At 35.5% G+C, this 11770-nt stretch overlaps 1 protein-coding gene across 1 annotated transcript; it reads left to right on the forward strand.

Moving 5' to 3' along the window:
• The first annotated feature begins 3099 nt into the window (after positions 1–3099).
• Positions 3100–10647, forward strand: LOC141398189 (uncharacterized). The gene is made up of 6 exons (XM_073975422.1): positions 3100–3255; positions 3322–3503; positions 9131–9282; positions 9542–9706; positions 10152–10294; positions 10355–10647. The coding sequence occupies exons 1-6, from the start codon at positions 3208–3210 to the stop codon at positions 10472–10474; spliced, it is 810 nt and encodes a 269-aa protein (XP_073831523.1). The 5' UTR covers positions 3100–3207; the 3' UTR covers positions 10475–10647.
• The last annotated feature ends 1123 nt before the right edge of the window (positions 10648–11770 follow it).

The following is an 11770-nucleotide window of genomic DNA, read 5'->3' on the forward strand; positions in this document are numbered from 1 at the left end:
TCAAAATATATTTTTGCAAATTTTAGCGGATTTTTCGCGCTAAAAAAATTGAAAAATGTGGAAATAAGCAAGTGGACAACAAAAGCCTGCAACGAAATGTGAGGAAACAATTAACTTTCTTCAAAATATATTTTTGCAAATTTTAGCGGATTTTTCGCCCTAAAAAATTTAAAAAAGGTGAAAATAGGCAAGGGGACAACAAAAGCCTCCAACGAAATGTGAGGAAACAAATAAACTTTCTTCAAAATATATTTTTTGCAAATTTTCGCGGATTCTTCGCTATATCTCAAAAATAAAATACATCAGATCCTTCCTTGGATAAATACGAACATTTTAAGACAAACGCGAAACAAATCGGCTGTAAATTGGTCGAGTTTTTGATTCACGTACGAACGTCATTTGAGTTTTATATAATAGAAGAAGATATCATGCTCAGTGCGCCTTAACTAACTTTTGATGAAAACCGCTTACACATGGGAAGATTTCACGGGTTCTGAAACAGCAATGTTCATAGATAAGAAAAATAAAATAAACAGAAAAAATCGCCGGAGGGATTTTCAAATAAATCGCGATTTAAGTTCACATTTTTAGGGGTTCTTTAGGTTTTCACGATTTTGCTTGGAAACCGCGAATCCTATGTAAATTGGCATAAAGAAAATATTGAAGCTGTGAAAATTCTCTACAAGACTGACCTTCAGGTTTTTTCGTAGGTTTTACCATTTTTGAGATATTGAGGTTCATTTAAAATTTTTAGGTTTTTATCTTAAGTCTTCAAGATTTTGCTTGGAAACCGCAAGTCATATCCAAATGGGACTAATGAAAATGTTGAAGTTGAAATGTTGTACCATTTTGTAGCAAGATATATAAGTTTAATTTGGGAAATTGCAGTAATGACATTGTTTTATAAGGAGGCGATACAGTCAGTGCATTGTCTCAATTTGAACTTCTATATCTCAAAAACGGTAAAACATACGAAAATATCACAAACGTCAATCTTGTAGAGAATTTTCACAGCTACAACATTTTCCTTAGACCTATTTACATACGACCCGCGGTTTCCAACCAAAATCGTGAAAACCTAAAGAACCCATAAAAATGTGAACTTAAATCGCGATTTATTTGAAAATACCTTCGGCGATTTTTTTTGTTTCTTGATATTTCTCATCTATGAACATTGTAGTTTCAGAATCTGCAAAAACTTCCCAGGTGTAAGCACCTTCCATTTAAAATTAGTTAAGGCGCACTGTGTGATATTACTGTCATACATGAAATACGTTGAATTGGGAATGGGGTATTACAGCCGTCATGACATAAAGTATGAGTTTGGTTGCGGGTTCGTAGTTAGTGGGAGGTTAAAATGAAAAGTGTCCAGCTTCACCTCAGTGAATGAATGAATTGCTACAATTCAGTTAAAAGCTAAATTTGTTTGAGAATTATGCCTTTTTAGACGAAGATCATTTTTAATTAATTTCTCGTTGGAATCGAGCTTAATGATCAATAATTCAAGTGAAAAAAGAAAACCGACTATTCGAACCCACACACCCACCACTATGTGACATGCCTGTTTCGCCTTTGGTAAAGGCTCTTCAGACATATCGGATGTGGAGCGGCTTCGCTGTCCTCGAACTTTTCTCTGCCTACGTCGGTGATGTGAACGACTAAAGCCTATGATCAACGAAATAATTGAGCTATACCAATGCCAAATCCTGGAAAAGCCCAAGGAATGCAAATCGACACTTACAATTTTTTGGTCGATTATAAACAGTCTCTGACAGCCCAATAAGCTCAAAGGTATTTCAAGGCATGTCTGAATTTGGTATCTCCAAGCTCAAAGCTAATTTGACTTTGTAATTTTAAATTAACTCATACTCGGTACTTAGTTAAAATATCCTAGAATAGACCCAAGAAATACAGATCGACACGCCATTTTTTCTATTACAAAGCAGTCTTCGACAGTGTCTGAATTTGGTATCAACGCAAAGCTCATTCGACTTTTAAGATGACATTGTGAACTATTCAACATTCTGCTGGAAAAGGTTACGAGATAAGCAAACGTTAACAGAAATGCCACAATATACACCAATAGCCATATGTTACTTGATTATGCCGAGGACATTGACATCATGTAATCAGTAAAAGACGTAACTGCTACCTTTGAAAAAGTCAAAAGAGAATCTGCCAAAGTGGATCTGACAGTAAACGGGACTTTGACAAATTCGAACAAAAAATACATTAAAAAACACTCATACCTACTATTCGTGCTAATGTATGATCCCGAAGCCTGGTTACTTGTCCACGCTTATAAGGCAGTGCTTCGTGTGTTTGAGAGAAAAATTCTTCGAATGATCTACGGGCCAACACAACGAAATCTATTTAGGTAAACGTATCGAGATACAACGTTTGCTTTGGCTTCGTCATGGCATAAGAATGCGTGATGATGAACCCGCTAAAAAGGTGTATAAATGCGGGAAGACGGAAGACGAGTTCGAAAAACCCGATATCCAAATTGGAAAAGTAAAGCAAGAAACAGAGATGAATGGAAATCTTTTCTTAGTTCTGCGTATAGGACAAATGTTCTACAGAGGATCAACTAAACAAGTAAGTATACACAGATATAGGAAGTCAGGAACTAAAACTTTGAGGTACAGAGTGATTTTTGTATTCCTCAAAACCGTCATCAACAAAAGACAAAATATTTGAGAAACTATGTTAAAATTTTTCTGCGAAAATAAAAACAGTTTTGCAGTTCTCTCTTTTACGAGTTTTACCATTAAAAAGTACGGGAACGAAGCTATTTTAAACTTCTCTTGAAACTCTATAAGTGGCGACTGGAAGAACAAGCATTCTGTTATACGCAACTGCATAATAATAGTACGTTTACATATAACTGCGTTTACGTCAAATAAATCCTCATAAGTTAAATAGATCCACAGTACCTGACAAAAAGCTCTAATGCATACATACGTAAGTGTTGTAACTGGAAGTGGGATAATCACTATTAATAATTTCTCATTCGGTGCACAGGTTTCATTCGTTACCGTAGTGTAAGAAAAAATCTTAATAACCGTTAATATCTGTGTTTGTTTTAGCTTAACTCCTTCCTACACATTTGTCCTCTACGCCTCATTGGTCCTGGATAAATACTTCTATTTCAACATAACCCTGGAAATACCATCTAGGGACTATAAAAATTGTTCTCAAAATCAAATGTTTAACATTTTCTATATGGATACTTTCTTTCCACTAACCGAGAGAGTAAGTCGTTGAACAAAAATAATAAAGAATTGCTTAATAAAATTCTAATTGATACATTATTTTTAGTGCATGCCTTGGGCCTGGTTCATAGCATTAAAAATCCAATTCTACATAATCTCCTGTTTACTAATGCTTTTGGTGGAACTGCAAATGTGCTATGCCCTAATAATGGGCACATCGATTATTTTATTGTCAACAATTGCTGCCAGTTTGTGGATATGGGGCGTTACACATCATTATGGTTACACGTGAGTAAATTACGCTGTGCAACAATAAATTGCAAATCTCTAACCGAACATTTGTATGTATGCCTTAGCCAGAATGGGTTTGTTGAGCTTTGCGTTAATTCTTTAAAAAATCTTAGCGGTTTAGAAGATATAAGGCCTACAAAAGGATCACTTTTGCCATCAAGGCCTCAAACAAGTTATGGGGATAAACGCCGAGACATGCGCGGTGGCATAATATGGTTCATTTTGTTTCGCACAGTGTAATTTTAGAACAAATCTTTTATAAAAATTGAATGAATTGGACGATTTTGATTGTTCCGTAATAGAATTCTATAACTTATTTTGCCGCCAATAATCGGTAAAATTATAAATTATAAAATAAAATTATAAAGCAGTGCTGTCAATTAATGTAAACTTTTTATTCATAACTAGCAGAACCCGGTTCGCGTTGCTGAAGGGCTAGCATGAGTTTTAATGACAACTTTTAATGGGCTTTATAACATAATAACATCCAAGACAGTAAAATCACAAACAGTCTTGGATTGTATAAATTCGATCAACAGCTATACTCAGCATGGCACGGTGCGTATAATATGGGTACCGGGACATGCGGGGATTAGAGGTAATGAGATAGCAAATTCTCTGGCAAAAAAGGGAAGGGAATTAGCAACCGTATACTTAGCGAACGCAAAGCCACTAAACGCGTCTCGGCTAGAGTTAAAAAATTGGGCAAAAATGTCCACTTATCCCTATGGAATAGAGAGGAATTAGGGAAAACCACAAAAATCCTATGGGGAGACCCAAATGAGGAAAAAACTAAAAACCTATTACTGCTAGGTAAAGCAGAGTTGAGTAGACTTACAGGTGTTCTTACAGGTCACCTGGGTTTACAAGCTCATCTGCAAAAAATTAATTGTGCAGACAACAGCGTATGCAGGGCATGCGGAGAGGATGATGAAACATTGGAGCATTTTCTCTGCCAATGCCCCGCTTTCGCAAACATCAGATCCCAGTTTTTAGGGAACGACACAATGCCAGATCTTAATCAGGTAATTGTAGACGACCTAAAACAATTACGGGATTTTGATAAGGGAACATAGTTCTTTAATTAATTTATAGTAGAGTCCCCTTCTTCAAAAAACTTAGACTAGAGCGCACAACAGGCCTACTTCATGGCTTATGTGTATGTCCACCAGGACATGTGGCGATTATTCGCCCCTCTTTTCAACCTAACCTAACCTAATGGACTTTATACTTGACAATTCATACACTTCTTCGGTCCATTGTCAAACCAAGGAGGATTTTAAATTTATCAACAGATTTTGTTTGTAACCTTTCTTTTCTCCTACGGACTTTGTCGGATTTTTCGCCCATTGGTGCTGTTTAGGATTTATTATCGTCCATGTCCCCTGTCTTTATCCTAAAGCGATCTAAGTCGAATTCTCCCGCTTATTGAGACTTATATCGCTCATTTACTCAAAGAGTGGCATAACTCAAAAAATGCGTTTTCTGAGTTAGCAATTTCTATTTTTTCTACTTTATATTGTGTTAAATTTTCATGCTGATATCTCTAAAACTCGACGAGTTACAGTTCCTTTACTACGAGTTTGGCATAATTCAACACAAAAGTTTTTTGAATTTATGAAGCACTAAACCACTTCAAAACATGCATGATCTTGCACAGAAATTTAGCACTGATAATTGGCTATCTTTTTGCAAAATATGGTGAAATATTTAAGTTTTTGTATAATAACATTTTTAAATTGGGAAGTCAAATTTCAATCGCCAACTTAAAACGCGTTTTTCTCGAAATTCGATTTTTTGAGATGTTTCTCTTTTTAAGTAAATGAGCGATATGTTTTAGTTTTTCATGGCTGATGGACCCTTGAACCTCACCATTTAGGGAAATTTGTAAATATATCGTTTTTCTCGATCGCGGGAGCAACCACCGTTGTCTCGAAAATTAATTTGCAAGCCGATGCACTCATATGTCTGTTTAGCAAATATAGCGATTATAAAACCATAGCCCCCCGAAATTCGTCTACAAATATGTAGGGTACACGGGGAAGGATGCGGCCCCTTCCGAAATTCAGAAAAATCGGTTCAGTAGTTTTTGTAGAAAAGATTAAGATTGAAAATTGAAAAAAGTGGGCGTGGGCAAATTTCCTTTGCATAAAAACCTAAGTCGGGTTATGGCGAACAAAAAGAATTATCCAAATCGGTCCTGCCGTTTTCAACTGATGCCTTGGCTATGGCAAACGACATTTGAATTTTATTTAAAAAGATTTTGCGATTTAATTGATTTTTGTCGGTAACCTAGAGTTACAATATTTCGGTCCAGAAGAGATTTTTATACACTCCACCATAGTATGGAGGGTATATTAAGTTTGTCATTCTGTTTGTAACACATCGAACTAATCATTTGCGACCCTATAAAGTATATATATTCTTGATCAGGATAAAATTCTAAGACGATCTAGCCATGTCCGTCCGTCTGCCCGTCTGTTGTAATCACTCTAGCGTCCGCAATAATTGAGACAGAGTGCTGAAATTTTGCACCAGAGCGTCTTTTTTCCATAGGCAGGTCAAGTTCGAAGATGGTCCACTTTTGGTATAGCCCCCATATAACGGTACCTCCGGATTTGAGGTATTTTGACGTTCTTCGCCACATTTGCAGACAGAATTAGCTATAATTTGGCACTTAGGGTTCCTAGTGATCAACAAACTTATATCCCAAAGAATATGGGCATAGGTCCATGTTTTGGTATAGTCCCCATATAACGGTACCTCCGGATTTTCGGTATTTTGAGAATTTTAGCCACAATTTGTAACCGAACTTGCTGTAATCTGCCATTTGAGGTTCTCAGTGGTCATGAAACATCCCCACCAAACATCGTCAACATAGGTCCATGTTTTGGTATAGCCCCCATATAACGGTACCTCCCAATTTTCGGTATTTTGAGAATTTTAGCTACAGTTTTTAACCGAAATAGCTGTAATTTGACATTTGAAGTTCTCAGTGGTCATAAAACATCTCCAACGAAACATCGTGAACATAGGTCCGTGTTTTGGTATAGCCCCCATATAACGGTATCTCCCGATTTTCGGTATTTTGAGAATTTTAGCTGCAATTTTTAACCGAACTAACTGTAATGGTCGGTATTTTGAGAATTTTAGCTACAATTTTGTCTATTCAAAAACAATCATCAATATAGGTCCATGTTTTGGTATATCCCCCCATATAACTGTACCTCCCGATTTTCGGGAATTTTCAGTGGTCACGAAATTTCTTCACTAAAATTCGTCAACATGGGTCCATTTTTGAGGGTCTACATTGTTTTGATGAAACTACCCTCAATTTGACTCTTTGGTTCCCTGCAGCTATAAAACTTTTCCGCCAAAAAATTTAAAGATATGTTGACTCTTTGATATAGCCCCGAAGGTGGTACCTTTCTCCTAGCTGAACACATTTTTTTAGATTAGATTAGATAACACTGTGCAACAAAATGGAGGTGAAAGTCTGGGGCACGGAAAATTCCTCTTGGAGAAGAAAGGCCTTGGTGAGTATATTATGAACCCCGACGGACAGATCAGCCGTGCGTCGAACTTCCGCGTTCTGGCGTGATGAATTTTTTGTTATAGACCCTGTGGGCCATCAGGAATTAGCGTTATATCTTTGTTCACAGTTGCTTAAGTGCTCTACAAAAACAACAAACAAAGATATAATGCTAATTCATGATGGCTTACAGGGTCTCTTGCAAAAACTTCATCACACCATAACGCGGAAGTTCGACTCACGGCGCATCTGTCCTTCAGGGTTTTTAATATACATACACCAAGGGCTTTCATCTCCAAAAGGAATTATCTCTGCCCCAACATTTGTGTTCACAGTGTAATTTAAGCAATAGTGGGAGGCAGTAGGAGTCTAACCATTGTCTAAAAGTTGTTCCACCTACAATTGTAAAAGGACCCTAATTATTCCATTTTAATTAATTTAATTTATTTTATGGTGGAGGGTATAAAAAGTTCGGCCCGGCCGAACTTAACGACTTTTTACTTGTTTTTTATTGAAATGTATAGAAATACCAAACACAAAAGCAACAACAGAAGCGCAGATACATACAAAATTGCAAATAAAAGAAATAGTGTCACACTTTTAGAAAGAAAAACAAATAAAAACTATTCATTATAAAATGTAGAAACATCGTTGAACGCTTCTAGTAAGTTGTAAAATAAAACACATTATCGTCAATATTGAAATCATCAACGGGAAATCGGCATCTGAAATCAAATGATTATATAATGTAATTAATAGGTACATACATATTTCAAATAGATGCATGGATATGAAAAATGTATTAATGTTATTACCAATATTAAATGCGATTTCTTTCTTGTCCAATAAAATATATGATTCCATTATAAAATTTCCAATTATAAAATGTATTGGGCATTTAATTTACTAAAAAGCACAATTTCTTTAAGAAAACACAAACACTGATTTATTCTCTCACTTTACCGTCTTTACTTTACGATTGTATTTAGAAAACTGAAGAAAAAGAAACAACATAATTCATGTCATTTTTTTTCGCTTCCTCTTTGCTTGCTATGTTGGTTAACAAAAACAAAGCACACGTGTTTGGCCGTATACCAGCGACGACCACTGAAATACAACCAAAGCGAAGACATGTATGAACGTATGAGTGAAAAAAGCAACAACCACATTATGTTTTTGTTTGTTTTCATTCATTTACACTGTACATGAGAGAGAGAAGCAAATGCAAAAACAACTCAGTGGGCGCCCTCACTATACGATCTAAGCAAAGAAGCTCGTCCCTGCCGTATACACACCACCAAAACACAATCTTTTTTACCCTCCCTTCTTAGCTTCTGAGTCTTCTATTACACCATACACACAGCTTTTTATTATAAAACAGCATTCCGCAGCCGTGAGAGCCCTGTTATTACTCTCTTTGACAAAAATCCTCTCTCCACCTATAAAAAATGTGTTCTAACATAAAATATATATTGGTACCCGAACAAATAAATTGAGATATGTTACAAAATGTTGCAAACATATATTTGTTTGCAACCAGTCCCAAACATAAATTTGTTTGGATCCAAACATATTTCTAACATACATTTTTCTGCATGCAGTCATTTCAGTTTGTCACAGCATAACATAGAGCTTTAAACAGGACACTGCACTTAAACAAAAATTTTGAACTTTTGTGAGGGAAGCACCCCATGAAGCGGGCCGATATAGTTCATATTTGAACCTGTAGTGCGATTCTCTAACTCATTTTTCGAGTTAGCGACAAAAATCGGTCAAATTAAAACTCAAAATTTTGAATGAAAAGCTCAAATAAAAGTTGACAGCACGCTTGATATCGGTAGAACTTTACGACTACTTTTTATTGGTCGCTAACTTTCCGAAAAATATCGTTAGTTACCGAAATTATAAACATTTTAATTTTGCCGATTTTTTGTCGGCAACTAAATATCTTAAATCGAATTCGTTCAATTTTACTTGCGGTCTAAAATAAGTATTTCAATGGGGCACATTTTGGTCGTATGAAATATACATTGTACACTCCTGCACTCTTTCAAAACTATATTTCATATGTTTTGCTCTTATTTCAAAATAGCACATCTCTTCTCTATGAATTGACTCATTTCAATTTGGTTGCTGATAACATCTGCCTTTTTGTGATACCATATCTGTTGGGAATTTATTTGGGCCATATCATTCATAGGACAAATCATAATTTCCACATGAATATATTTGTTTTTGTGACAGGTAGGTGGTACAGCATTCAAAGACTTATGGCCTGTTTCACTAAGACGATTCAAATTCAAATTCGTTCGAAAAACTACCAAACTTCTGTTTTTGAAAAAATGTTGCATTCATTTTTTTATTTTCAATCAAACAAATATTTATTAGAATAACAGGAGTTTGGTCGTAATTCGAACGAATTGAATTCGAATCGTCTTAGAGAAACTGGTAATTTAAAAAATTTGTATAATATTAAAACGTTTCAAATTACATTTTATTTTAGGTTGGATTATAATTTTTACCCTCATTGGAGTTTATATGTTTGGTGTACATTTCTTTATGTTTCATTTGAACAAGTGGCTGAAATCGATTGTGAGTGTATTGACACATCTTATGTGGAATGGTATCATTTTCTGGATAGTTTTGGCGGCCCAGTCAAATTATGGAGGTTAGTATAAAAGTTTTCGACGAGGGTTTTGAGTATAACATAAACAGAAGCAACCACAACAGAAATATGTGTTATTTTGAATTCGCCATCAAGGGGGATAATTACAAATAAAAGAATCAGGAATTTCATGTGCATATGGATTCAAGGGTCAATTCCACAATAATTCAAAATCCATTGTATCGTTAAAATAGGAAGAATACGTATGAAACTTTTAAAAATAACAAAATGTTATGTCACAATATCGTGATGTAACAGCATATGCCTGTTCGAGAGCTGTATCTACTAATTTTTACTATTTTTTTCGATATCATAAAGGAAACATTTTTATCGTGGTAAAAATTCGTATTCTTGCAGGTTCTGTTAAATTTCAAGGTCACCTATTGAAGTGTAGTAACTGTGAAATGTCCCATCTTATTATATTTTATGTCTTTATTATTTTCTGCAGACTTTATTTACAGACTACTAAGCTTTAAATATGCGAATGCCCTGGAAAGATTAACACCCATTAATGTGCTTATAGCACCGGTGATAATACGTTTAATACTATTTACAGGAGATGCTCCCATATACTGGTCTACGGGACAAATAGTAAGCCAAATTGGTAATCCATTTAATTCTCAATACTTAAACATCTTCCATATGTTTCAGAGTGCAATGTTTATGGGCTGTCTATTGGCCACCTATGTTTGTTCATTGTTGTTGTACGTTTTACTGGATGGACCACTAATGGCTGCTCTTGAAAGTCTACTGGCCGTACACAAGGCGTGAAGTAGTGTTGTGCGGATTATTGTTGTTGTAAACAAACGAAACAAACGGGGTGGAGGAAATTAAATGTCTGTTGTTTTATTTCTGGTGGATTGTGTAAAGATTCATTACCGTTAATGCATCATTGCTACCGGTAATCGCTATGACCTCTATCATCACACTATCCCAATTCACAGGCTAACTCGAACTGTAAATGTTGGTCAATTTTAATTACACTCTTTTTTACAGCCAGACAGCCACTTGTATTTTTGTTTTTGCCTAAATAATAGATAAAATGTACTTATTACGAACAACTGCCAGATCTATGCAATAAACAACAATAATATCATGTTAAACAATAACAAAAAATAATAAAAATTTTTGGAAGTTGATTTTTAATAAAGCACAGTGGTATTATTGGAATTATTATTATTTATTAAAATTCCTGTGAACATTTGCACAAGTATTTAAGTTTATTTTTGACCAGAGGCAAACTCACTCTAAAATGATGAAAATTAGTTAAAATTTACGTATAACTAACTCACAGATGTATATATTGTCTCCCGATTTCGGGTGACGTACCCTACCATACAACGGCCCTGACGGTTTTAACATGGTAAAGTCTAGGACTTATCTGGAGTGGACAATGATCTCCCTGTGGTGTCACCTGAAGAGTCGCCTATAGCACCCGTTAAAAGTAGGGAGTTAGCATGTGCCGCGCGGTTACCCACAAGAACCATAACAACTTGGGTTGGGTGTTGGGCTCGTAACACACTCCTACAAAAAATCATCGTAATGTGCAAAATATTTCCTCCATATAGAAAATGGATGGATTGGGAAAGACGTTACAACAACACCTAAAGGTGACACACTGTGTATTTTGTAGCTGCTATGACAAAAAACATGATTTTGGTCGCGGATTTGTAGTTAGTCGAAGCTTAAAACATCTGGACTCCAGCTACTTGATACAATTCGGATAAAAGCTAATTTTTCAACATCAGTTTTATTTGCGCTCATGCTCCCACTGAAGACAAGGGCGAGCAGAACAATCATATATTTTACGAGCGCTTAAAAGAAACATAATGAATCTAGGGTATTTTAATGCCAAAATCGGAAAGAAGAATGTCTTTGGGCCAACAGTCGAGAAATTAAGTTTGCACAGTAAAACGTCTGACAATGGAATGAGGCTGATAGACTTCGCACCGACATGGTTGTTATCAGTACCAGATTTAAGCATCTCGACATTCATAAGGGCACCTGGCCAAATCAAAAAAACAAGAAATTCACTCGATCAGGTGATTGATGAAATCGGAAATATAC

Source organism: Musca autumnalis, unplaced genomic scaffold, assembly GCF_047663935.1.
Source record: "Musca autumnalis isolate F117 unplaced genomic scaffold, ASM4766393v1 scaffold_3, whole genome shotgun sequence".
Taxonomy (NCBI): domain Eukaryota; kingdom Metazoa; phylum Arthropoda; class Insecta; order Diptera; family Muscidae; genus Musca; species Musca autumnalis.

Coding starts and splice junctions, on each gene's coding strand:
- LOC141398189 (XM_073975422.1), top strand. CDS start 3,208: ATGTTTAACATTTTCTATATGGATACTTTCTTTCCACTAACCGAGAGA. Junction 3,504..9,130: donor ACACATCATTATGGTTACAC/GTGAGTAAATTA, acceptor ATTTCAAAATAG/CACATCTCTTCTCTATGAAT. Junction 10,295..10,354: donor ACTGGTCTACGGGACAAATA/GTAAGCCAAATT, acceptor CATATGTTTCAG/AGTGCAATGTTTATGGGCTG.